This window comes from Pimephales promelas, chromosome 24, assembly GCF_988280905.1.
Source record: "Pimephales promelas chromosome 24, fPimPro1.hap1.1, whole genome shotgun sequence".
Classification (NCBI taxonomy): Eukaryota; Metazoa; Chordata; class Actinopteri; order Cypriniformes; family Leuciscidae; genus Pimephales; species Pimephales promelas.
Window position 1 is genome coordinate 7,190,349 of NC_142792.1, and position 27,387 is coordinate 7,217,735.

The window sequence follows — 27,387 nt, forward strand, 5'->3', positions numbered from 1 at the left end:
ATGCATGCAACAGATTGCATGTGAAGATATTCATAACAAGGCCAAGGGCCAAAAAAATAAATAAATAAATAAAAAAGTGGTTTTTGAAATTCCATTATTTTTGTTTCTCATTGTAGACTTTTCCATCACAGCTGATAAATATCAAACAGGAAACAGTGATGGGCAGTCCTGCTCTGAAATAACACCTGCTTGATTTAGTCCAAAACAACAACACACAGAGATCAACTGCATTTAAATAATAAATAGAACTTAACTTGACTTGGCAGTGATACTCCTATGTTTATTTTTTTCTTCATTCTCAAAAGATCCATTACGTCCGATAAAAAGTAATGCATACTTACAAATAAAAGTTACTTTCCCCAACACTGGCCATGCACATGTTTATATATTTAAAATTTGTCATGTTGGCCTATTTGTAAAAGGCAGCTTGCCTAATGAGAGATTTTGTTATAGTTTCCATCAGCCCAACTAAGGCAGTGAGGATATTATAGGAAAATGTTTCCAGGGCAAAACATTTGAATCTGAAACCTTTCACATCGCCGTCCAATTTGTTATAGGAAACACATTACAAGAACCTGTTTACATTTTCATCAACAACTGAAAAGAATATATATAGTATATCACTGATTTCTACAATCATCAAATTTGGATTGAGGCCCATGATGCGTAGAGAAGAACTTGAACACATTTTTATTCACGTACGTCCTTCGGCCAGACATGAATTTGTTCCTGTTAACACTTCTGACAGTGAGGCAAAAAAGAAGCTGATTATTTTCAGATGGAGCTCATCATGCGTCATTGTAGATGAGATTGGCATGCGTTTGTGTGTGAGATTGAAACAGGGAGAAATAATAACTGTTTAGTCCCTTTGAATCACTGATGAAAAGATAAATCTCACCTCTCTTTCCTTCCAATTCCCCTCACTCTTACTCTCGCCTCTCCTCCTTCTCCCATACAGTTCCCATATTAAAGGACCGATGCCTGATAAGGAGTATTGTGTAGTTCCTCTGCTTCCTCCGCTTACCGGAAGCTTCACTGGCTGCCCATTGACTTTCCCCATCATTTCCCCCCTCATCCCGTTCTCACACAGACCTGCCAGGGCTTGTATGTCCACACAGCTGAGAACAGTTGCATCCTGGGAGTAAAAATTCCATTATTGTCTCATCTTTCACACTAAAATTTAAAGGGTGTCCACATACATTCTTGTCTTTAAAGTCCCCATGAAATGAAAATGGACAATTCTTGTTTTGTTTATGGAATAGTGCAGTATTTATTATGAATTATTTATCCATGCAAATATTTTTTAATGAATGTGCATTCAATTTAAAGGAGTAGTTCACTTTTAGAAAATTTTTTGATGTTTTTGATAAAAACATTCCAGCATTTTTTTTCCCATATACAGTATAATGCACTTCAGTGGGAACCAAATGGTTGAAGGTCCAAAAGACACTTTCAGTACAAACTGCAAACTGTTCAAAGGGCTTTAAACGATTCCAGACGATGAATAAGGGTCTTATCAAGCGAAAGGATCGCTCATTTAAAAAAAAAAATAACAAAGTTTAAGTTTTATAAGCTCAAATGCTCGCCTTGCTCTGTTCTGTGACACACGTTTGTGACTCTCCTGTTCGAACTCTATTCGGAATCTTTTTTCCGAGTCGTTTGGTTCATTCAACGAAAGAAAACGAACAAATTGACTCGGAAAAAGATTCGTTCATTTTGATGAACGAGTTCGAACAGGAGAGTCACGAACGCGCATCACAGAACAGAGCAAGGCGAGCATTTGAGCTTATAAAACTTAAACTTTGTTATTTATTTATTAAATGAGCGATCGTTTCGCTTTATAAGACCCGTTATTCATCGTCTGGAATCGTTCAAAGCCCTTTGAACAGTTTGCAGTTTGTACTGAAAGTGTCTTTTGGACCTTTAACCGTTTGGTTCCCACTGAAGTCCATTATATGGAGAAAAACTGGTATGTTTTCATCAAAAACCTTAATTTCTTATCGACTGAAGAAAGAATGAAATTGATATCTTGGATGACATGGGGGTGAGTAAATTATCGGCAAAAGTTTTTTTTAAAAGTGAACTACTCCTTTAAATAACTTTATTCAAAAACACAAGATACAGTGCACTAGAATCTCGTGGAACACCGTAAGAGGCTGTTCACACATATTTCAGTCTTGTACCCCCAAAACCGGCGCATCTAACATGTTTACATAGAAAAATAAATTAAAAGCAGCACAGATAAACACAAAAACGCAGAACCAACCCTAAAGGTTAACAAATGTTAGCTTTTTCTTGAAGGCCATCCAGCTTTGGTAAATGTGTTATTTATATCCTGAAGTCACGAAGTCAGTGAAACACAACATGGTTGTTGACCACAAGACTTCAGGGGACAGCAGCTGTTTTTTGAAGTGAAAAATGATTTGCCACATAAGCAAACAAATAAGTTGATTGTTTCTGCTTTAAGTGAAGGAAAACCAGTTGTTGTTTTTTTTGATGATCTACTAAAAAGGAAACTTGTTTTGTTCAGAGTGAAGCTGGACATTCCTGGTGACGATAGAGAAGCATTTCCTCAACCTCCCTTGCATGCAAAAGAGAGAAAAAAAAGCAAAATTTCCGGAAATAAAGGGAGTGAGTAAGCTGGTTTCCCATCGCTTTGCTATTTCTGTCCCAAAGAGATGTTTTGGAGTGCATCATGTCATTATTCTGAAGCTTTTCCTTTCTCTAATTTAGACGCAAAACAGGATATGGCACACTACATCCGCTAAAAAGATGAATTCATGATAGAAACATATGCGACTGGTCAACAGACTCAGACTCCTTTTGGCAAAGTATTAGACTGGCCCCAACAAACATGAAGTTCAGGCTCAAGTGCAGTCAATGTGTAGCCATGCTTATCTCCACACAGACACACTAATGGCGTCTATTTTTCCAGAAACGATGGCAGAGAAGTTGCATTGTTCTGGTCAAGTGGTACCATGATGAATGGATGTGGAGCTGTTCGAGAAGGAAAAGTCATTAGAAGCAGGAATTGCTTGTTAGGCTTAGTAATGTGGCCTACTTTCTCTGACAGAAACTTTCCTCAAATATTTACCCTACTGTTTGAATTCAATAAACAATGACTTATAATTAAAAAAAAAATATTGTTTCAACGGAGTCTGTGAAAGCTCATTTACACATTAAATAAGTCACATTGATTTGTTAATGTTTCAGCAGGAGTTCAATAGGTTTACAGTAACCACTTTTGCCACTTGGAAGTGCATACGGTAGTTATCACAAACCATATTGCTCAAAAAGTATGACAGACCATAATTATCAAGGTCTCCGTGCAGGGTTTGAATTCTCTCATGGAGTTATTTCCTTTTAACCTCCTGAGACCCGAGAGTTTGCCTGGTGTGCATTTTATAATTTTTCTTGCTATTTGGGACAAGTAGGACCTAATAAGTATAATAACTAAAATTTGTTTTTGTACAGGAAGTAGTTTTTGCATAAAATGATGTCCTCATGCAAGGACAGTGGGTCTATCTTAACTACTTGAGACCTGAGTTTTGGTTTGGTGTGCTTTTAGATTTCTTAGCTTTTTGGGGTTAGGAGGGAGCAATAAATATAACCAGATATTATATTTGAACATGAAGCACTTTTGGAAAAAACAAAAAACAAAAAATTGTCTGTATGCACAGAAAACAATCAATACACCATTGTGTAAAAAAGTGCAAATCTATTTTTTTTTACAGCATGAGCATTGTGCCTGAACATTTTTCATTGTTACTCTTGCATGCATAACTTCTGAAAATTGATATGGAAAAACAAAATAAATATAATAATGAAATATAATATCCATAATAATATATAATATCCACATAAAAAAACATATCCAAAACAAATTGAAAATTTGATTTCTTTTTTGCAATGCTCCAAAATTTCTGCTTCTCCAAACTAGAAATGTTCTTTTTATCTGTGGGAACAGTGGATCACACTTAACCGGTGTGAAAGACTGTGTAACTGTTGCCCCTGAACCCTCCATGGGCTTTATTCGTGCCCAGGAGAGGTGCACCATTGGATGCGCAATTCTAAAAATCAGCCCATCTTTTTCAGGGGATTTTTTGATTTTCAGAGCTCCACCACGGTGGAGATCGAGCAAGAGAGAGCGTATGTGTGTGTGTGTGTGCGCGCGATCGCGAGTGAGTGATGTGTGTGTAAGCGATAGCGAGTGAGTGAGCGAGCGAGAGAGAGAGAGAGAGAGAGTGCGCGCGTGTGTGTGTGTATGTGTGCATGCGCGATCGTGAGTGAAGCCCCGCCCCGTTGAGTGTGTGTGTGTGTGCGCGCTCGAGTGTGTGAGCCTGCCACGAAGCTCAATGCAACTACAAATTTTCATTTTTTTTGCAAGTTTCAACGAAGCTTAGTCCCAATGTCCACATATGGGGACATCAACTTTAGCAGCTTGGTAAATCTTTATTTTTACAAAAGTTTGTCAAATGTGCATGCCGTTTCAAACATACAACACTATTATGCATAACTTAACAAGAATCAACAATGAAATGTTATTAGATTGTTTACCTTGTGGAAGTTTTGGTCTGGAGTGGCTGCGTGACATGTGACCTGTTTTCTCTGCCATCTTTAAATTATTTATGTTAATTTTTTTTCTCTTCTGACGCCACCAGATGGCAGTGTAAGTGTCCTCGTTTGTGAAAAACATGTTCCAGTCACACAGAATTAAGTATTATGCTGCACAGAACCAAAAATGTGATGTCCCCGTATGTGCACGCAGGGTCTCAGGAGATAGAAGCAAACACAAAATATAGTAGTTTGAGCAAGTAAAACATATGTGGCCTAAGTGCTGCTCATTCTCAAAGGGTCTTAATCAAGCAAAACACACTGAAGAATCAATCAAGTTAAGACAACTGCAACCTCGAGGTGTTTCATTTATGAATATTAACTAAAACATGCAAGACAGGGAGAATAATGGTCAGTGGGATATGGCTAAAAATAATGAAGCGCTCAATGTCTGATTAATATTAATGGTGTGTTAAATAAGTGGAAGCACAAGACGTCCCAAGTGTGACTGATGTCCTCGTATGGCTGGCTAAAGGCTGATTTATAAACCAGTCAGACTAATGAACACTAAAAGCAACGTTCTGCATCCCATTGATCACTATATCTTTCTGCTTTAAACTGCAAGACCAATCCGGAGACTAATACAGCCGGGTTTTTGGAGCAGCTGGAATGAATTCAAAACTGCTTTTAATTTACTGTGAACCAACCCCTATCATTTATGTTTTAGATCATTTTTGTCAAATATAATTATATAGCTTTTTTCGATTGCTAAATCACTGTAACCGTTGGCCCCAAACTATTCATACAAATAATTTCTCGAAACAAAGACACGTCTCAAAACTATCAGTTTTCACAGATGTTCCAATTTCTGCAAAACTCTACCCCAAAACACCCTTATTTTACACAGGTTTAATCATGCTCTCATTCAGAAAACACAAGTACACAATATATTTAACTCAAGTCATCACAATGCAAATAGCATACATTTATCCATGTGTAAACATTAAATATCAAAACTGAATATCAGAATATCAGGATAATATAAATACAGGTGATTGTGTGCTTTGGAAAAATGTATCCTAATGGCGGGACACAAAGGAAGAGATAGAGGAGAGGAAAAGAAAAAATGTTTCTGGTGAAATAAAAAAAAAGAGAGTCCATTGGCCTACAGGGTCATCACTATACTGTTTTGTGTTGCATACTGAGTTCATATTCATCAATTATTTTGTATTTGTACTTTTATTTTATTTTCCTTAAAGCTTATTCTTTGAATTTCACTGTATCTGCACCCCTCTATTTATGTCTATACTGCAATTCCTTCCTAGATATTGACTTGCAAAATGATTTGTGATTGCCAAAAGGATGCTTTTGAATTGATCTTATTAGTGTTATTGGAGAAGTCTGTGCATTTGTGTATAGATTTAAGATTGTGTTCATAGTTGTGAGAAAATGATGAATTGTGTGTTAGCGATTGAGAAAAAATTGTAAAAGAGCATTTTTATTGTTGGTTTGGAAAATCGACAACAATTAATTTAAAATCTGGACTAATGGAAAATAAAAGCAATAAAGTTGTATCAAAATAATACATTAAAATTAAATCAATATATTACACTAAACAGCGGCACTACCAGCTTTGGTGTTCAAACTGTAGATTCCTTTATACCAATAACTGCATAACATCTCGGGGACTGGAGGGGGTCAAAGAGCTGAACCAGCGCAGAATGAGAAACATTATCCTGTAAGGAAAGGAGACAGTTAAGAGTTAATTGTGACACTTTAAAATCTGCAGAGAGACACTAAAAGGATATGGTGATGGACAAATTATGAGATGGGAGGACACTATGTCCCTTTAGGGACTCCATACACTGTAAAAAAAAAATATTTTCAAGATTTGTTATCACAACATTTTTTCTTTTGTCAAATCAACTTAAATAATTTATTTAGTTCAGATAACTTATTATTTTGAGTTTCTGATGATTAAATCAATCTCCTTCATTGTATTAACTCACTTTTTCCAGTTCAATCAACTTAAAATTTTAAGGCAACCAGGTTACTTAATTTAAGTTAAACCAACAATATTTTTTACAGTGTAGAAATCCATTTTTTATTTTGTTGATTTCAATATTTATTTACTCAATAGCGTTCCTGTAAAATTTGCCTTAAAATGCTTAAAGGCATACCCAAAATAAATTGCATGCTGGTCTTGAACCATTTGGAGTATATGCAAGCAAGCATGAGGTTTTTCGCCATATAAAATTACAATCAATCAGGCTATACTGGTCTTGCTGTATGGTTTTGATACACTAAAAACACATATTAATTGTTCGGCAGTGAGACTACACTGGTTGTGCTTTATATTTTGGATTTACTAACAAGAATCAATTCAAAAGAATCATTTGTTTAGGAATCAGAATACACTGGTCATGCTGTATATATCTGATTCCCTAAAAAGGACATACTCATCATAAGAGTCCTTAATTTGGGAATCTGACTAGCTGGTCATGTTGCATGTTTTTGATTCACTAAAAACAATTGGATCATAAAATCAGATTGTTCAGGACTCAAATTATACTGGTTTTCAACCTTGTCTGTGCTTGTATATTTCCAGTCAGAGTATATTATTTTTAGGCGAACCGTCATTTATGTTCAGTTTCAACAATATCTGTAAGTATAAAAGACTATTTGTTCAGGTCCATTAATCATCTTAACTGAAGATTGTTTTAATCCAAATTAAATCCATATTACAGCTTTTTATAATCACTGACCAAAGCACATTAATATTCTTGGCAGAACATCCTGAGTACCATGTTATGAAATGGTTTATACTGGACAAAACCATCCATAGGCCAAATTGTAAAGCGTACCCTTATTTCAGAGTGGTTCATAGAGCCGTCGAAGTGAATCCTTATCATGTTGCCAAGCCCTTTAATGTCTGACATACACAAATCATAGACCCCTGCAGAAAAATGCAAGGATCTGACACAGGAGAGCTTTTACTTGCTTTACATTACATGACTGATAAGTGAACCCTGTAAGATTATGTGGAAATTACTCCCACAGAAACTTGCTGTCACTGTTTTGTGCCGATAAACAAAGTGGTTTTGTCATGCTCTGAATTTTCAGTCTAACAATCTTCACAGACGGCTGAGTCTGATACTCCTGACTGTCGTCGTGAGGAGGATTGAGGTTTTATGTTCAAAGCCTGGTGGGCAAGAGGGAAATGGAGGTGTAACTTAAAACCTTTGAACTCCTGTATGCTAAAATCTTTTGAAACCAGTTTTTGACTGTTTTGGAACAGCTATATGTGGCTAATGTCTGTTTGTAAAAGTTTCTGATTAGGGAAATGTGTGCTGTGGCCCTGAAGTAAAGCCTGAAACAAAAGCCCCACACAGTTCTCCAATTATATGAGGATTACCATCTTAACATGGACAAATAGGGGATGAATATATAACGGTGGGTAAACTGGACAACTATGTTCTCTACGCTAACAATTGTTTTTTTTGTTTTTTTTTACCTGCTCTTTCAAGTAGCAAAGTCGGTCCAGGAGGATGAGACCCTCTATACATGGAGCCAAGGTTACTTTCAACTGAGGAAGATGAAAACAGCATGAGACAGACTAATGTCAGAATGAGGTTAGCAATGAAAAAATAATAGACATACAACTTTCTATGACACTCACCATGTTAAAAGCAACCATCTCATTCATCCTGGGTGTGTAGCGATCATGGTAGCTCTGAATATAGTCATCAGATAACTGAAGAGAACAAGAAATATGGACTCAATGATTTTAATTCAATAAAGGAATGAGATCATGTCCAACTTACCTAAAATGGTAAAAAAATGTTATCTAAAAAATGTAAACATTAGTTTTGACATTAATAATATTAAATAAACATTAAATGTAATATTTTTTATTTAAATCAAAATATATACAATCTGTGCTGTAGTAAACACATATATACGCACTTAAAGTGTTTTAACTATATATACACAATTTGTAAAATTAAATGTAATTAAAATAATTGTCTATTTAAATACATATGTAATATTGTTTATATAAAAATAAAATATACATTAATCTAAATTTTAAAAAACTGTATTTTTAAATATAAAATTATAAAAATAAATTCCAAATATTACAAACTACAAACAAACAAAATTATTCCTAAATATAATTTTCTATTTTAAATACATGTTATATTTCATTTATATACAATTATACATGAATATATTCTATTTTATTATTATTTTATATATATATATATATATATATCCCCAAAATCAGGTTACACTGATATCGTCTGGGCCTGCTGATGCGTTTTTAATAGTCTCTTGCTCTCTCTACCCATATTTCCCTACATGCCAAACATACTTTAGTCTGTTTATCTCATTAGTTCCATTGTGGTGTAATTCAGAAGCATGTGGGCATACTGAAAAAACATTAAACGTAATATGAGAACAATAGGTTATTACTTTAGTCTCATCCAGATCCAGCTTCCTAAGTGCCCGTCTGACATAGTCCACAAACGAAGAGGCTTTGGAGTACACGTTCCCGACACGTTTCTCACTGCCAATAGGAAATAAAACACTGCATCAAATCACAAATAAATAAACATAGTTTAATTGATTTCTGTAGTAGTTTAGAGACTGATATTAACACAAGTCACATGCAGAAGGTGAACTTTGCACTCCTTGTTGACTTGCACATTACCGTAACCTGATGGTTTGGCTTTGACTCACAGGAGTTTAATAAAAAATTGAAAACAGGGCTTTAGGGTTTGACTCATGAGCATCAGTCACCACTGAATCAGATCTGCTCTGTGCAGTCATGATCAAATATCTCGATAAACATTTCTCAGCCTCCGCAAAAGGAAGGAAGGACCAGAGGGAAATCTGGAGCCTCTTTATCCTCTCCTCTAGTTTACGAAAGCTCTCCGACGACTAAAACAAAGACAGGCGGTTGTTTTCTGTCTAATGAGCAGATGATGTGGTGAGAGTGCTGTCGTTGAGATATCTGATCCTGGTGTTTGTGAGCGGAACGGCGTCAGGGAGGGAGCTTAATATTTGTCATCGTGTGCATTTCACACTGAGAGTGGCTCATCAGGGGGCCCGGGGTGTGTGTTCAAATCTAGGACAGCAAACTAATTTTTATGGTTCTGCATGGTACTATAATTAACCGCCAAACCTCTAATACTTGGTTTAAGTGTCCCTGTTATGCTATTTCAAAGTTCTTAATTTTGTTTTGGAGGTGTCCTACAGTGCGTTTACATGCTGCATCCAAGGTCAAAAAACACTTTACACTTTCTCATAACATACATTGCAGCATCACCTCTTTTCTCACTGTGTCTGAATCGTTCGATAACAGATTCCGTCTCTCAACCCTCCTTTTCAAGAACCTACTCTGCTCTGATTGGTCAGATGGCCTAGTCTGTTGTGATTGGTTTATTGGAAATGGAAGTTGAAAGTGCATGCAAAGGGGATTTGGTTTCACAGCGCATTTATACATTTCGACAACACAAACTAAACTCTTCCAGTCATCATCTTCAGCTACACTGTAAAAAAAAATATGTTCATGATTTGTAATCACAACATGTTTTACTTAAATAATTAATGTGGTTCAGATAACATAATATTTTGAGTTTCTGATGATTAAATCAATCTCCTTCATTGTATTAACTCAATTTTTCCATTTCAATGAACTTAAAATTTTTACCCAACCAGGTTATTTAATTTTTTATTTAATTTAATTTTTTTAGGCTGGCATTATACAAATTAGTTACAAACCTCTGTAGGTTTATGCAGAAAGTAAGACTGGATTTACTGATGACTCATTTCAGGCATGCACTTTGTTCTCTGAAACTATGCAGTCCTTGTACATTCACAAGCAGCTACTGTATATAACACTACATGAACGATACTATCCGAAAAAGCCCAATAGGGGCACTTTAAATCATGAAATTTTCTGCAGCAACAGTTAGTTCTTCCAGATGTTTACATGCATCTAAAAGCCATAAAACAAACAGAGCTATTATTATTAATATCATGCATACCACAGTAGGAAAACAAATCTAGTATGCTATAAATATGACATGGTGTTACATATGAGGGATACCTTTTAAAGCAATCGTAGTGATCCTGTAAAATAACATGGAGAACCGCCCGATAAAAAAGTGACTCCATAGGCAGCTGTAACAGTCAAGAAACCCTGTTAACATCAGTACAAACTATTGTGTTCTCATGTTTGTACTTATTTATGCAATGCATACTTATGTTTGCTTACTTATTCGTGTTTTTAATCACATCATCTGAAGTGTTTGTCCCATTTGTGGCAACTCCAAAAACAGATTGTGTCATATTTTCCATTACAATTATGTCATACAAACAATCAGCCGTGCAGAAGACAGCACAAAGAGATTGTCCGCGCTGACCGCTTCACCTCTGAACTTTCATTCATTTTTAATCGAGAAAAAAAATCTAATTAAAATACACAGTGCATCTAATTAAACCACATAAATATGCATAGTCGCATATGCTGTACGTTCTGGCATTCAAGCCTGACCAACACATTATGATCAGCTGTGCAAACAGCTCTGGTTGCAAGAGACTGTGCTCCCTATATGCAAATCTTACAAGGGAATTGGGAATATGAATATTAATATGATATGACACAATAAAGTACTCACCCCTCCTCCGGCAGACACCCTCTCCAGAGCCTGAGAGGGGGAAAATGAGTTTGTGAAGAGCTCAATATTAGTCCAGCCTGCTGAAAACAAGCTTGAATGTGATAACTAAACACATTGTGACATAATTTGATAGTCGCTTTTTGTTTAATAGCAGATAGACTGTGTTCATCTTACAAGAAAAATCACCTGATTATCATAAATAACATTTTTATAACATTTATCTACCGTAATAAGCAAAGGATGTGGTTGATGATGCGTGGGCAATGTGAGATGTTTTAGTGACGTGTGAGGCAGACTTACGAGACATGCTGACATCCTGGCGTTTCGACCACAGAAACAGGCCTGATCCTTCAGATACTGACTCATGGGGAAACCACACGCACCACTGACACACCCTGGCCCACACCAAAAAAACAGAGAGGAATAATCAAACATCTTTTTTACATAAACTATCGTTCAAATGTTTGAGCACATGCCACCCATACTGAGGTTTGAAGCCTATTTATGGTGCAGATAAACACTGTTTATCCCAGATATCATGCTAATCTAAACCATGCCAAACTGAACAGGATCCAGAGTCCGGCACAGGCCTGTGTGTGTGTCTGTGTGTGTGTGTGCAGGTTTGGCTATACTTGAGGGCCAAATGTCCTGTAATATTATGACAACTGACTAGTGAGAATATACTGGTCCTTACTAGTTTAAAAGGCATACAAATCAGCCAAAACATATAAATATCATTAACCTGAGATAAAAAATCAATGAAAGATGGACCTTAAGTTTGAGTTTGTAGGTTCCCACCAATAAAACAGGGTTTAAAGCTAATGTTTGTATTATTTTTGATGAAAATGACAAATTTTAGGCGCAGAGACAACTGTAAGTAAGCCATTCACAGGTTGACTGCTTAACTAATGATGTTTGTGGGCGGTACTTCCTGTTTCCTGTTTCAGTAGGAGACATTGCATGGGCTCTTTTTGAACTGAGTCAGAAAATGCAGGCCTTTTGCAGAGATATCGTAGAAAAAGTATTACCGGTAGGCTGTTAATTCTGATCAGGCAAGCAAAACTCAAAGCAAAATCTTTGTAACACTGTGGGGTGCCGCTAGTGGCACAATATTACACACTTCGCCTTTAAAAGCACAGCATGATGCTGTAATCATGCCAGGTTTTTAAAACTAAAAGGCACAATGTGTATTTCCATTGGAACTGCATTTGTTTCACTCCCTATTGTTTCTTCTTCAGAACAAATGTGCTTGTAAAGCGAGCCCTGAAAACTCTGACATCATCATGCTGAAAACGCCACATGTTGTACTGACTCTTCTTGATTTAGTGAGATCAAACAGACAGCGTGTGTGGAGAGGGAGAGTGTTTGTGATGTCAGTCCAACATTTGAACACACTTCATGTGTTTTAGCTCTGTCCCTGTAGCAATCGAGAGTCTGTGATGTGATCACCAGGCTTTACAAGACAATGAGACATTATTGTAGTCCTGCTGTGCTTCATAACATTGGACACTGACTCCATCGACAGTAATTATGTGATCAAAATATCATATTTAGCAGGCACTCAAACCTTACTGCAGTGTCTCCTCTAAGAAAACGTATCTGAGAGAAGGGGAAAGGCAGAGGGGACTGACAGAAACCACATGGTTTCTTGGGACTAGCACCATTTCTTAAAGGGATAGTTCACCTAAAAATGGCAAATCTTTATTTCATCTGCAGAACACAAAAGAAGATATTTTGAAATCATCTCAGTTTTTTTTTGTCAATACAACAGAAGCCAACATTATATCAAAAATAGTAACAAGCATTATTATTAAATAATAAAATAATTAATTAAAAAATGCATGTATTTAATAAAACAATGATTAACTATTCATTGAAAAATAAAACATGTAATAGTAATAATGAAAATAATATTACTAATAATAATTATATTTTGTTATAAATGTATTAATCACTGTTTTATATGGAATAATACATTTTACATTATTTGACCCAGGGCTGCAAAAAAATATCAAATGTAATTCATTATTTAAAAATAATAATATGTAATAATAATTTTAATAATAATTCATAAATGTATAACAATAATAATTACTATTATTATTACATACTAATTATATTTATAATTCAAAATAAAAAAAATGTTAGTAATACTAACAAACGTTATTATTAAATAATTAATCAAATAAACAATGAAATTAATTAACGTATTAATTATATATTGAATTAACTTAACAAATAAACAAAAACAACAATTTATTATTTGACTCAGGATTGGTAATTATTCAATAATAATTATTATAAGAATACATAATTATAGAGTATTATGTTATTATTGTATATATGAATTATTAGGATGTTACAAGTACATTATAATTATTATTATATTATTATTAATCATATTAAATTATTTATTTAACCAACAACAACAACACTTTATAAAATAATTGATACATGTTATAATAATAATAAAAATAATAATAAATTATTATTATTTTATTATTACTATTATTGTTTTACATTTTTTGACCCAGGATTGGCACAGGGCTCCACATTGCTGGAAAGAACATTATGAAAGAACTAAAATTACACACATCTTATCTTGTTCGAAGATTTGGGCACCCGGTTTGACTGGGACTGATCTGTTCAGGTGTGTGTGGGACAGGAAGTGTTCTTACCCTGTCTGTCCTGATCAAACTCTTCAGAAAGCAGGTGGTAGCAGCAGCCCACACTGCAAACGGCCCGCAGCTCCTGTTTGGCCCCGAACATCCGCAGAGTGCTGGGAGCCAAATCTCCACACGTATGCAGGCCAACCAGTACTGCATCCTGGGTACCGGCCAGAGAAAGAGAGAGAGAAAAGGGTAATTTGGTGAAGTCAGCACAGACCGTTTGCCATCTCTCATTGATCATAAATGGACACATCCAAGTCCCTCTCCATTCTTGAGCTCAATTTCACCTAATTAACATGATTAGGATAATCGCAGGCGTCTCGCTGAGCTGTAATAGCAATGATACAACTTCTGCTGTTATCAAAGCCCACAGCTGGACCACTATTGCAGCATAGCGTGTCTCTTGTGCTATTATATGAGTTTAGTACACGGAAATTATTTGATCCTTAGAGAATATCATATGAAATGAATTCACAAAACGTATGCAATGAAAAAGAAAAAAACAAATGCTTCAAAAAGTATGCAAAAACACAGCGTTAGCTATATAAGCCTATATATACTGTGTGAGAAAAAAAGTATGATATAATAAAATTATGGCTGTCAAACGATTAATTGCATCCAAAATAAAAGTTTGTGTTTACATAATAAATGTGTGTACTACTGTGTATAATGGGCTCTATGCACGGCGTTATTTCCGGTGAAGGATTAAGGATGCTCGATAACGTCCGCCGATCATAGAGTCCAATGCAATACCGAGAATTTATATTGAATTTTATACTCCATGGTTATACTAATGAAACGTTAGTCACAAAAACAGATAAAACAGACACCCCTCGTTGTGTTTATGCTTCTTTTTAAAATTATATTAAATAAACATAACTATATATAAAATTACATCTAAACGTATGTACGTTTCGTTTCAAAGACGGGAGGACAGTAAATATTGAAGACTCCGCCATAATCCCGTTTTCTCCGGTTTTCCTCCGCTTTAATCTACACAACCGGAAATGGACGAGCATCCTTACGTCAAATGCGGAACTTATGCGTGCATATAGCCCATTATTTTGTATACAAATACACACACATGCATGTATATATTTAAGAAATATTTGCATGTACTGTCTATATATTTATATATAATATATATTATATATATTAATATATAATTTTATTTATTAAATGTATACATGCATGTGTGTGTATTTATATATAGAAAATAAATATACCCAGTACACACACATATATTATGTAAATTAATTGTTTGACAGCTTTAAATAAAATATTTTTATTTTTATTATTAGTAATAATAATAGTTTTTTTATTTATTAGTAGTTGTGTTAGTAGTAGTTGTAGTAGAAGCAGTAGTGATAATAAAAATTATAATATACTTAAATTTAATTTAATTTGACAAAACTACTCAATCATTTATTTACGTAACTCATTATTTACTACCATTAATAATTACAAAACATATTAAATAATGAAGGAAATAATTCATTTCATAAATGAACAACAATAATGTGTAATTCATTATAAAATACATTCCATAAATAATAATTTAATAATTATTATTAAATAATTAATTAAATAAACAATTGGTTTAATAAGTTGTACAATTTATAAAAGTATAGATTTAATAAATGTAAAACATTCTATAGATTTAATAAATTAAATAATTATTTAATGTAATTTTATTATTATTATTTTACATTATACATTTGTTTTATTTTCAAATGAATAATACATTATTATCATTGTTGATTTTCTCCCTCGGTTGAAACCCCTTAATAATTCTAAAATGTATTATTAATTATTTTACAGTGAATTATAAAGGATTATATTACACTAGTTTTCTCCCCTGGTTCACTGAAACCCCATGTGTTCTGACATCCACTCACCTCCAGCTCAGTGATCAGCGTCTTGAGCTCAGTTTCTGCAGTGACGTATGAGGTCAGAGGTGAAAACAGGCTGCTGTCGCTGTCGTTCCTCCTTCCTTCCCTCTCTTTCCTCTCCAGATTGTCCCTCTTCCTCCTCTCTCGTTCCTCCAGGCTCAGCTGGCTGGGATGGACACGAGGAGAAGCGTCCTCTATGACGTCTAGAGACAGCGTGCTGAGGAAGCTGCTTCCTGCATCCCAATCACTGGGGTCTAATGTGGCATTATCTGAAGCGGATAAATCACTGGAGACGTGTTTGGATAAATCACTGGTTTCCTCTTGAGCTGCAAACCTTCCTTTTCCATTTGTAATAAAGTTTTTGTTGCCATCACTGTTCTCACAGCTTCTGCTGTGTTGTTTACTCGCATCCTCACTGTCCAAAGCTTGATTCCCACTGGCTCTGTTCTGTTTCTGATAGGCTTTGGAGAACTTCTTCAGTTTCCTGTTCCTCTCCTGAGCTCCGTGTGTGTTGGTGCTAGAAGAGTCGATACCGAATACCTGTAGGTTGAACTGCATGGATAGATAGGAGCACAGGTAGCCTTTCCCAGATCCCACGTCTATCACCTGAGATGGAGAAACTAAAGATGAAAAAGATGCAATTCAGAACAAAACCTGTTACTTAACTCACTTTGACATGTTCCTACCTGTTTGACCCGGCAGTATTCAGCCAAACTAGCCACGACCTCAGACATCGCCCGCACCTCATGGGCTTTCTTACAGTTCATAAACTCATCTGGAACAGGAACTTTGTCTGATGACTCTCCTATGGAAAATACAGACAATGCATGAGATATATAACCTTGTAATAACCTGAATGTGACATGCATAATAATTACAATTATTAAGTTTCACAGTGGAATTTAAATGTGCTTTACAGTGCTTTTGATCTGAGTGCAGTTACCCGCTATAGTGTCTCCATATATCAGTGTCAGATTCTCCATCAGCTCTTCCAGATGCATACTGACCCCCAGACCCGGGATACTGTGGGCTCTCGCTGCCCTCAGCAGCGCTGATATGTCCACCAGCTTATTTGAGGCATTACAGAAACCAAATGTGGTGTTTTCCTTCTCTAAAAGTAAAAATGTCACTATGAAATACAGCTGATTAAATATAGTACAATGCACTTTAGTTCAATACATAATAAATTAAATTCAAGTACCAAAGAGCTCTTAAGGGAATATGGTGATGTAAAAAATATAAGATAAGAGGAAAAATGCTTAATTGCGTTCCCATCAATATCTATTTTTTAATCTGTAATACAAATGTACATATCTTAAATGAGTCTTATATTAAAATATATAATCATTATTACTAAAACAAAACAAAACGTCAATTTGTATACAAATCAAATGTTAATTTAAACCTTTAATAAATGCTGACAGCTTTTTCCCTTGAGAAAAACGAGCATACATACTGTAGTAATTAAATGTATATATCCAAATGAATTGATATTGAGTCGAGATTGCAAGAAATGTAAATCAAATAATTCTCACTCAAAAATTGGCAGCCCTGTTGTAATGTACCGAATAAGTAAATGTTTATATTAGAAGGCTTAATGAAATTAATCATATTAAATATTGATAAAATTAAATGATACTGCCGCAGACCATTTTGTGATATTACTCCAAAAAATAATGTAGTATTCTGGGTAAATGTTAAAGAAATGAGGGATATATTAGTAATTTTAATTCTGAGCAGTTTCTTATGTTTATATATTTATTTATTTATTTAAACCACAACTTCTTTATTTAAATCACTTTGGAAAGTGATTTCATTATATATTGCAAACAAATATTTGCACACATTATGACCAGATTGAGTCCGTCTTACCTTCTACCGCCTCCATGCGGTCATCAGTGGAACTGATAGAATGCAACACTTCTTGTGGACTCACACTCATGAACGTGCTCCAAACATCACGCGTGTAAAAGTCCACTGTATGGGCATTCGAGATGCTTAGCGATATGGAGAGAAAGCGCTTAACTTCATGTATTTTCCTTTTTAAAGTGTCAATAGGCAAGTCATTAAACGCCATTATTCACGACACAGAAAAGTGAGAATTTCGTGAGAGCTGCTGCTGTTGACACATTTTCTGTATTCGAGACATAAGTAGTCAAATTAGGATATGATTCATCTCAGCGACCAAATGTGCGGCCATTTTGAGTGTACTAGTCACCGTTTTGTTCTATGTGCGAATAGAAACACATTGCCCTCACACAAATAGTGCTTAATTTGATTAGTTATGCCTTGCGACCACGCGTATGCCGTACGTCATTGTTGTGCGTCTTGACAAGCGAGCATTCGTCTTTTCCACATACTAGCTTAAAACATGGCACCGTTAAAACAAAACTCAAAAAGTCAAGGTCCGTTTAGAGGAAAACATTTCAATAACAAATTTTCACATGGTGGTTTATCACACAACGCCAAAAGAAAAAGAAAATGGGTTCAGGAGAACAAAGTTTTTGATGGTAGTTTAAAAGAAGGTGAGTAGTTGACTTTAAATCCATCAATACTATTTGACATTTAAGTAAACATATTTAGATGTAGAAAACACTCATTGATTAAACACATTTTCAATAACAAATAAAGATGTCTGATATTACATCCCTGATTATATTAAAAATCTAGTGTACGTGCCTAACGTTAGTTCTTTGAAATTAATGATGAAAAACGTTTATTCCATTTTCTAAAGAAAATATATTTAATTTGTGAATAAATTGCAATAATGTATATTTGAATAATGTAATAGAGCTGTAATAATCCATAATAAAGGACTCAGTATTCTGTTTGAATCTCATCTCTCTCATGCTTCATCAGGTCAGGGGTTTGCCTTCAAAAGGAAGGAGAAAGTAAGGCATGAATACAACAAACTTCTTCGAAAGGAGAGGAAGAAAAATCAAGCATCAAAAGTCCAGTCAGAGGAGAAATATCCTGAGCATCTGAGACATCTGTACCTGGCTGAAAAAGAACGACTAGATGAAGAAGAACAGGATAAAAAGAAGAAACGATATGAAGGAAGAGCACTGGATAAAGAGACAGAGGCAGATGATGAACTAAACATGGGGTCGGATTCCTTAGATTCTCCTGAGAAACATGTCTTAACAACAACGACTGACCAAACTACCACCCCTGATTCATCTAATAAACCAGCACAGTCTGACAGGTACAGTAACAGATAGTATATACATATATTATATTAAAATAATAGTCCATTTTCATCAGCCACATTTCTGATTTGTGTCATCAGCTCCCACAAGACCCCGTTCATCCAAAGGAAGCATAAAATGTCCTCATATCAAAAGACAAAGCAAGAATATGAGAAAATTAAGGAGGAACGTGCACGAAAAAAAGAGGTGAGGCAATAGAAACAAATGATTACATCTAACAAATGTATACTCAGTGCTAGAGCCTACAAATGCAGTCCTTTTAATCAGTATGGTGCAATTGGTGTACAGTTTTCCATTTCCTAATGAATGTCCTGTGATGTCATAGAGGGATAGTTCACCCAATAATGACAATTCGGTCTTTATTCACTCATCCTAATGTTATTCCAAACCCCCAAGACTTCTTCATAACACAAATGGAGATATTTTCATTTTTATGGTAGGAAATTACAAAATATATTTACTTAATATCCTAATGATTTTTGGCATAAAAGAAATATCGATAATTTTGATCCTAACAATGTATTGTTGGCTATTGCCACAAACATACCCATGCAATTTTAAAAGCCTAAATTCAATCTGTTCATCATAAAATATATGATTTTTGTCTCTTGGTAGTTGCTTGGACTGTCGATGGAAGGACAAAAATCTCTCAGATTTCTTTTTTTTTTTCAAATATCTTCATTTGTATTTCAAAGATGAACGAAAATAATTGATGATATTTTTTTTTTTTTTTGGGTGAATTAAGCCTTATGAAGATCCATTGAAGATCCATTATGTCATGTACATGTACTCATTTTTTTCACCACCCTTACGTTATTTGCCTAAATGATTGACGCATGTTTTATTACTGTATGTGTGTCTCTGTAGGAATTCTTGAAAGACAAATCTCAGCGTGAGGAGGCTCTGAAGAAATACAAGGAAAAGAAAATGGCAACATATCAGCTGTTGAAGAGAAAAACCAAGAAGGGTCAGCCCAACCTCAACCTACAGATGGAGCTGTTGCTGCAAAAGATTCAAGCTCAGCGCAAGTAATTCAGCATCAGACTTAAAAACTCTTTCAAGTTGTTTAAAGCATTTTAAAGTAAAAATGCACCATCACACAATAAAATGTGCAGTTTGGATGAGTGTTTTTTTTTTAACATTATTTGTATAACTGTGTTTTTACAGTGATATTTTCTTTTTAGATAAAAGGTTAAAGGTGCAATGTGTAAAAAATGTGAGTACCTATTAACAGAAATGCAATATGACATCCATAACTGTGTTTTCAGTGGTGTATAAAGAACATACTTAATAAACCATAATGTTTTATTACCTTAGAATGAGACATTTATATCTACGTAACCGCGGGGACCCCCTTCTATGAAGGTCGCTGATTGATAATAAAAAAAGCATAAGCCAAATATTAAAATACAAATACAAAATGTGTTGCAATGCATGTAACCTGTTATAAAGAAACATTTCGAATAACAAAAACATGAATCTTTAACAGCAGTTTAAGAAACCCCCATATCTCCAGTAACTAATATGAATTGATGAAGAGGAAGTGGGTGTGGTCAGTAAGTCATATAGCCCCTCCTCCTTTATTTGACTCCTCCACGTCATCATAGTCTGTTTTTAAAAACAAAAGCAAACTGATCATTTTCACTGTAATAATTACATCAAGATGTAGTTTAAATGAGAAACACAATTAAAAACAGATATAGGTTATAGAAACGTTAAAATAACCTACCCAACAGGTTTCTCTCATCTTCGTTGCTGTTCTTCACATCATCATACTCCTCCTGATCTCCCTCTGATTTACATGAGAAATAAAACCTCACATTATAATTTATAAATCAGCTTGTGCCACTGATGATGTCATTGATCTATTTCACCTCATGACTGTCTGGGATTATTAGATTTACTCCTGATAAAGTTATTATTCATTAATGGTAGAAACACACGTTCAATGTTAGTGGGTGAAGGGTGATAATGAAATGCAGTTCTGTGCGACTCACCGGTTACATCTTCAAAGATCTGTTCCTTAATGATGACATCATCATAAGGCTCTGGTGTGTCCACTACACATGAACATATAGACAGAGCAAACATTGCATTATATCTTACAATGTAATGGGATTAACCTATAATATCATTCATCACTAAAAGGATTATGGTACCAATAACAATACAAAGTAAACACCATTTTTGACCGAGTCCTGTCCACTTGTCATTACATCATCATAGCTCTCGGGTGTGTATTCTGTAAATATAACATGAGACAATATATAATGTAAATACATTTATATATATACAGATTTGAATATATTTTAAATATTTCTTTCTATTAAAGAATAACCGAATTACACCTGTCTCACGATCTGGTTTCAGTCCATCAGTGATGACATCATCATAATATCCCGGTGTGATTTCCTTCATCATTTCTTCTGCATAAAAACATGTGTATTTAAGGCATTTTTTTTATATTTTAGGTAACTAAATAAATGTAAAATATACTGTTGCAGGTTTTGGGCAATGAATGTTAGCTGTGTCCCAGTTCGTAGGCTCTGTCGTCTGGAGGTCACATTTAAAGGCTGCATACCTAATCAAGGATGTCTTAACTGAGACAAGTAACCGTGATAAAACTGACTGTTATTTTTCTTAAATAAGACCTCAATGATGTATGCAGTCTTCAAATGTGACCTCGGGAGGACACAGCCTCTGAATCGGGACTCTAGGGTTACTGACCTTTCAGGCCACTGCCATTGGTGACATCATCATAATATGCAGTATTGAACTCTTTTTCTAATAAGAAAAACATTTTAGTATTGTGATCAGTTGAATTAGTGTTAAAATGTGTGAAAAAAAAAATTAATCATTCAATCAAATTATTGATTTGAATCTTCTTCAGCTCTCTGACCTGAGAGAATCTCATCAGCATCCTCGTACCCAGAATGCAGTTCTTCAGAGACGAGACTTACTGTTAAAGAAGAGCAGAACAGTCAGAAACATGTTTATCATTCTAAACAGATTTAATCCTCATTTCTCCTTTGGATCATAAAGCATTGTGTTACTTACAACACAACACAAATATGAATTATTTACATTTTAAAAGCAGCAGAGGCAGAAATCCTAAGTTTTAGGCCTATTAGCAAACACACATGTATCCTCACATAAACCCATGAATCCTCACTGCCTTCCAGAAACACAGGAAGAGACAAACACACACACACACACACCTGCACCTAGACTTACAAACATACGAACCCCTCCTTATTTACCCTCTACTTACCCTCAAAATAAACACAGGAAGATACACTCACTGACACACACACATAAACATGCACCTGCAGCTCTGTGGTTTTCTGTGAGGAATTCTCTGGTTTAAAGCCGGAGGTTTAACAGGACTAATAATAGATGAACATCAAGTGTCTGACAGACTCTTATTAATCATATTAGATAAGTTTTATGTGTCATGTCTCACCTCTCTGAGTGAAGTGATTGTGTCTGTGATGAATCTCCTCATAAACGGCGTCAGTCGTCGTCTTGTGTCTCCTCTTAGAGAGATCTGTGTGTGTAGACAGACAAACCTGCTGTCAGTTCACAACTCATGACTGATCACACACTGAATAAGACACACTATGACAGTCTCTGGATCTCTCCTACCTCTCCTCATCACTCTGTTCTGCTGAACCAGTATAAGCAGTGGCACTAAGAGCAGTACGAGCAAAACTCCCAGTACAACCACAAGCACAGAGAGAGACGCTGCTGGAGGAGTTTGTGGAGGAGTGACTGATGTTGAGCGCACTGTCTGAGAAACTGGACGAGAAGATGATGTTGTTGTGGCAGGAGTAGTGGACACTGACAAATCTGACAAAACACACACAAACACATTCAAAATCATGCAAATACACAAAGATTATTAGCATAAAATGATGACTACTATTGTTCAGTGTGTTGCTGTGACCTGCACATGTGAGTCCAGCGTGATCTTTGTGGGAACAGTCAGTGTGGTTCTTCAGGGAGTGAGGACAGTCCCACAGGTGAATCTCATTCCCTCTGCACTCGACTCCGTTCATCCACACAACACCTTCACCAGCACCAAAGACTGAATTCCCATCAGCCCTCAGTGCGTCTCCACAACCCAGCTGCCTGCAGACCACCTGAGCATCGCTGATGTCCCACAGATCAGCACAGACTGAACCCCACACAGCGTTATGATACACCTCCAGCCTCCCAGAGCACCGGCCCAAACCTCCACTCAGTCTGAGAGGAACATGATCTAAAACACACACAGCAACATCACTGATCAGCTTCAGCACATTTACAACAAAACACAGAAACTTAACTGAGACGGCTTTAAATGTATGATTAGTGGATTGCATTTATGAATTTGAGTTTGATTGATTAAAAATTCTTGTTTAAATGCACGATTACAGCAGTCTTAAAATAAAAATCAGTTACGCTTCCTTTTACAGTACAGTACTTACAGTGTACTTACCTAGAAAGTACTGGCTAATATAATGTAAGTACATGAAACAGGGGTAGGTTTAGGGTTAGTACTTGTTATTACCCAGTAACATAGTATTTACATGGGTAACTGGACTGTAAAAGGAAGCGTTACCTGAAAATCTTACTTGAACACTGTCTCTGGTGAGGAGATGGTGAGGTGGAACATTTCAGACGACTCTGAGGAGACTCAGGATTCTCCTTCTCTGAGATTAAATATTAAGAGGACTGAACATCAGGACACAAAAAATATATCTTCACTCAGTAAAACATATCAATGTGAAAACATAATTTAAGCCTCATAAATCATTTAAGGCTCTATCCATCAGAAACATGGTTTATTCACCACATTATATACAAATGTTATGTTTAAAGAAACATAACCAGTGAGACTATCTTACATTATTTAAACATAATCTCACCTGAGCAGGTGATTTTGGCCACTTCATCATTACTACAATCATTCTGTCCCCAGGGTGAAGACGGACACTGCCACAGATTTGAATCACGAGGTCGACATTTTACTTTATCCAGCCAGTTACGAGCTGATTCCAGTCTTGGTGTAGAATTAGACAAATTACCAGATCTTCCACAGTTCAGCTCTTGACAGATCAGACTCTCTGTGTCCGAGTTCATCTGGTTCCAGCACACATTACCCCAGGATCCATTGTAGAAAACCTCCACATTCCCTTCACAGCCCTCAGTTAACCTGAACTCTTTAAACTCTAGATGGAAAAGGATATGCTTTAAAAAATATTGGAATTTAGGTTGTGCTAAACCAAAACATCACCAATATAACTGGTTAATACAATGCATGCTAGCACTGGTAGCGTCTGAAAAAGATACTTAATTATATTTGTATAATATATCGTGAATCTTATGTACTACTTGATTCTGCTTGGTCAATAAAAAATATTTAAAAAGTAGCGGCATCATGTTTATCAGACCATCAATACAGTAAGATGGTCTTTTCTTGTAAAATGTAACCCATCCACGATGGTCCTGGTATTTATTTAGCAAAAATTACCAGCTGTACATTATTCCTTTAAACATTTGAAATTATTTATTTAAAAATAAATCACATTACTTTACTGTTCACCTGAGCACACGACTCCTACATCCTCCTTGTGTTGACAGTCATGTTTCCCCCAGCCTGGAGAAGAGCAGTTCCACAGGGACGTCTCATTCCCCTCACACTCCACCTCATCCAGCCATATGTGTCCAGAACCAGGACCAAACCAGGCTGGTACCTGCTGGTTACTGAGGGCCACTCCACACTGCAGCTGTCTGCACACCACATGGGCATCTTTAATATCCCAGGAGTCATCACACACTGTCCCCCATGAGCCGCTGTGAAAAACCTCCAGCCTCCCTGCACAGTCTCCCCCAGAACCCACCAGCCTGATGGACCCGCGGCCTGATATTCAGAGAGAGAAAAACACATTATTGATCACCAACAACTGAAGAATCTGCCCAGATGTTGTTGTGCTCACCAAGGCAGGAGATTGACAGCTGTTGTGTGGAGCTGCAGTTGAGAGTTTGTGGAGAGCTGCAGTTCCCCAGATGAGCTTCACTCCCAGAGCACTGGAAGCCCGTCACACACTCATGACTGTGTTCAGGACTGGATGAAGAGGAGCCGGAGAAGTTCAGCACAGAGCCACAGCCCAGCTGTCTGCAGACCACAGAGGATTCAGTGAGACTCCAGGAGTCCAGCAGAACTCTCCTCCAGACCTGATGGATGGAAACTTCAAGCTCCCCCTCACACTGTCTCTCTCCAGACAACCGCACCTGACCGTCATGAACAGACAGAGAGGAATCTAGAGAGAAGATCTTATGTTTTATTTGCAAGTTTGGTAATGTGATTTACATTAATAATACATTTATACATGAGAACTGAAGAGAACTGAAATATAGCATTTATAGGTATATAATTGAGTCTTTCAAGAGCAAGAAATCAATGACGTCTTCTAGTAATATGGACTCACTAGAGCAGATCACTCCAAAATGCTGAGGACATACAGCTCGACTCCATGAAGAGACGGAACATTCTGAGAGTTTTGTTTCATTCCCATCACAATCAAACACATCAGCCCAGATTTCACCACTTCCCTCTCCAAACCAGTCTGATCCCACAACAGACACAGCAATCCCACAATTCAGCTGTCTACAGAGGACACTGGCAGCTCTCATATCCCAGCATGCATCAGACACTGTGTCCCATTTATTGAAGAACTGACGTTCAACTCGACCAGAACAGATGTCAGGACCATTGACTAGTCTGAGGTCAGTGTAACCTGGACAAAGGACACAGAACTTACTGAAACTGATCAAACAAAAAGAAACCAATCAAACGATAATTACATTTTAGTTGACAATTTGATTTCTCTATTGAAATGATGAACATTGACATTTTACCAGAACATATCAGTCCTATATCATTGTCATGGGTGCAGTTTGTGTTGTTTGAGGTTGATGATGGACAGAGTCGAATGTGTGTTTCATTTCCTCTGCACTGAATCTCTTTTGATCCAATCGGACCATTTCCTTTTCCAAAAGCATCTTCTCCCAGCACCTGTACAGGAGCCCCACAGTCCAGCTCTCTACACACAACCTCTGCATCCTGCTGGTCAAAGGCAGCGTCACACACTGAACCCCAGCCTCCTACAAGAAGCATCTCCACTCGCCCAGAACACAGGTGAGACCCGTCCACAAGTCTTGACCTTCCGTAGTTTATTGTTTCTGAATATATTTACACAAAAGAGAAGACAGTCATAGTGATTATGATATGAAAATAAAACAGCAGTCCTTTCATTAGTAATATATTTTATAAAGATACAATTGAGTTGTTAAGAAATAAAAGGGACTATTCATCAATTAGCTGCGTATGATTTGCTCTAACAAAAAAAATCCATTCAATTATTTAAAATTTCTTATAAGATGTTTATCAATGAAAGTCTGATCAGTGATGCATTAACAGAGTGATGTATGGAGCCGCTCACCAGTGCATCTGACTCCAGCATCTTCATGATGACCACAGTTATGAACACCCCATCCGTTTGATCCACAGTTCTTCAGTGTTGACTCTGATCCACTACAGCTCACATCATCCATCCAGATTGGTCCTGATCCTGGTCCAAAGTGAGCACTACCCACAGCCTCTACAGCCTCTCCACATCCTATCTCTCTACACACCACTCCAGCATCAGCCATATCCCAGAAATCTCCACACACTGTTCCCCACTGACCTCTATGAAGAACCTCCACTGTACCAGCACACGGACTGTGACCACCAACCAACCTCACAGTCTCAAAATCTGTACATGAAAGAGAGAAAGAGATCGAATCATCCAAAGTCAAGAAACATAAGATGTAAAAGTTAAATATAAATGTAATATTTTAAATCTGGGCACGAGTGTATAAAAAATTGGTTGCCTGTAAAAGCTCAAATCATTTGTAAAATGTAATTGATAATTGAATGATATAGTGTCACAAGATCTTAAGTTTCTAGATATTATAATGCTTCTATTAGTAATATTCTGCTTCAGTTTCTGGCGGTCTAATGCCATCATAGACAAACTGCTTATTTAAAAAAGTAATATTTTACACCTTAAGTTGATTTTGTACTTACCAGATGTGTTTATAGTGACTATAGAGGAGAGTAAAACGAGTGTCAGAAATCCCTCCATCTTCTTCTGCTCGTCACACTGTTTGTTTGACTCCTGGAAACTGGTTGTTTCTCCTCTGCTCCCTCACACACACACACACTGAAGAAACTGGCTCCTGTCAGTCCCCTAAAGAGAGAGAGACTCTCACAGCTGCCAATGACACTCACTGTTACCTTATTAGACACAACAGAGGAAATCATCAAACATAATCACTGACAAATCACAAA

The 27,387-nt window shown here is 36.2% G+C and overlaps 3 protein-coding genes across 8 annotated transcripts; 1 reads left to right on the top strand and 2 right to left on the bottom strand.

Annotated features, from left to right (window-relative positions):
- Positions 1–1,924: 1,924 nt before the first annotated feature.
- On the bottom strand, positions 1,925–17,961 carry mettl25 (methyltransferase like 25). 2 transcript variants are annotated; one of them, XM_089127292.1, is made up of 13 exons: positions 17,671–17,961; positions 16,742–16,909; positions 16,485–16,603; positions 15,805–16,404; positions 13,916–14,063; positions 11,538–11,632; positions 11,238–11,267; positions 10,667–10,740; positions 9,028–9,121; positions 8,234–8,308; positions 8,069–8,140; positions 6,183–6,290; positions 1,925–2,997 (listed from the first exon to the last, which is right to left on the bottom strand). In XM_089127292.1, exons 1-12 carry the CDS (start codon positions 17,873–17,875, stop codon positions 6,195–6,197), a joined length of 1,776 nt encoding a protein of 591 aa, XP_088983418.1. In that variant the 5' UTR covers positions 17,876–17,961; the 3' UTR covers positions 1,925–2,997; positions 6,183–6,194. The 2 variants fall into 2 exon arrangements, with proteins under 2 accessions (XP_088983418.1, XP_039523934.2); XM_039668000.2 differs by lacking the exon at positions 1,925–2,997 and having other exon boundaries at positions 6,037–6,290.
- A 135-nt stretch (positions 17,962–18,096) lies between these two features.
- Positions 18,097–20,128, top strand: ccdc59 (coiled-coil domain containing 59). Its single transcript, XM_039668005.2, has 4 exons — positions 18,097–18,323; positions 18,658–19,003; positions 19,088–19,193; positions 19,875–20,128. Exons 1-4 carry the CDS (start codon positions 18,170–18,172, stop codon positions 20,037–20,039), a joined length of 771 nt encoding a protein of 256 aa, XP_039523939.2. The 5' UTR covers positions 18,097–18,169; the 3' UTR covers positions 20,040–20,128.
- A 170-nt stretch (positions 20,129–20,298) lies between these two features.
- Positions 20,299–27,262, bottom strand: LOC120476754 (antigen WC1.1). 5 transcript variants are annotated; one of them, XM_089127280.1, is made up of 18 exons: positions 27,124–27,262; positions 26,495–26,809; positions 25,911–26,234; positions 25,481–25,789; positions 24,989–25,312; positions 24,595–24,912; positions 23,918–24,220; positions 23,624–23,701; positions 22,954–23,268; positions 22,653–22,856; positions 22,471–22,554; positions 21,907–21,966; positions 21,735–21,791; positions 21,356–21,430; positions 21,190–21,249; positions 21,005–21,067; positions 20,737–20,799; positions 20,299–20,615 (listed from the first exon to the last, which is right to left on the bottom strand). In XM_089127280.1, exons 1-18 carry the CDS (start codon positions 27,179–27,181, stop codon positions 20,569–20,571), a joined length of 3,057 nt encoding a protein of 1,018 aa, XP_088983406.1. In that variant the 5' UTR covers positions 27,182–27,262; the 3' UTR covers positions 20,299–20,568. The 5 variants fall into 5 exon arrangements, with proteins under 5 accessions (XP_088983406.1, XP_088983403.1, XP_088983405.1 ...); XM_089127277.1 differs by having other exon boundaries at positions 21,356–21,433; positions 27,124–27,261; XM_089127276.1 differs by lacking the exons at positions 20,299–20,615; positions 20,737–20,799 and having other exon boundaries at positions 20,847–21,067.
- Positions 27,263–27,387: the final 125 nt, after the last annotated feature.

What these genes read in the sequence shown, in the direction of transcription:
- mettl25 (XM_089127292.1), bottom strand. Translation starts at nt 17,875, where the DNA reads ATGGCGTTTAATGACTTGCCTATTGACACTTTAAAAAGGAAAATACAT. An exon ending in GTTTGATCAGGACAGACAGG is followed by an intron (nt 11,633 to 13,915) that starts GTAAGAACACTT and finishes GGTGTGGGCCAG; the next exon opens with GGTGTGTCAGTGGTGCGTGT. An exon ending in GGGTGTCTGCCGGAGGAGGG is followed by an intron (nt 10,741 to 11,237) that starts GTGAGTACTTTA and finishes TGACTGTTACAG; the next exon opens with CTGCCTATGGAGTCACTTTT.
- ccdc59 (XM_039668005.2), top strand. Translation starts at nt 18,170, where the DNA reads ATGGCACCGTTAAAACAAAACTCAAAAAGTCAAGGTCCGTTTAGAGGA. An exon ending in TGATGGTAGTTTAAAAGAAG is followed by an intron (nt 18,324 to 18,657) that starts GTGAGTAGTTGA and finishes ATGCTTCATCAG; the next exon opens with GTCAGGGGTTTGCCTTCAAA. An exon ending in AACGTGCACGAAAAAAAGAG is followed by an intron (nt 19,194 to 19,874) that starts GTGAGGCAATAG and finishes GTGTCTCTGTAG; the next exon opens with GAATTCTTGAAAGACAAATC.
- LOC120476754 (XM_089127275.1), bottom strand. Translation starts at nt 27,181, where the DNA reads ATGGAGGGATTTCTGACACTCGTTTTACTCTCCTCTATAGTCACTATA. An exon ending in GCTGTCAATCTCCTGCCTTG is followed by an intron (nt 24,913 to 24,988) that starts GTGAGCACAACA and finishes TCTGAATATCAG; the next exon opens with GCCGCGGGTCCATCAGGCTG. An exon ending in CAATGGCAGTGGCCTGAAAG is followed by an intron (nt 21,434 to 21,734) that starts GTCAGTAACCCT and finishes GTTTTTATGCAG; the next exon opens with AAGAAATGATGAAGGAAATC.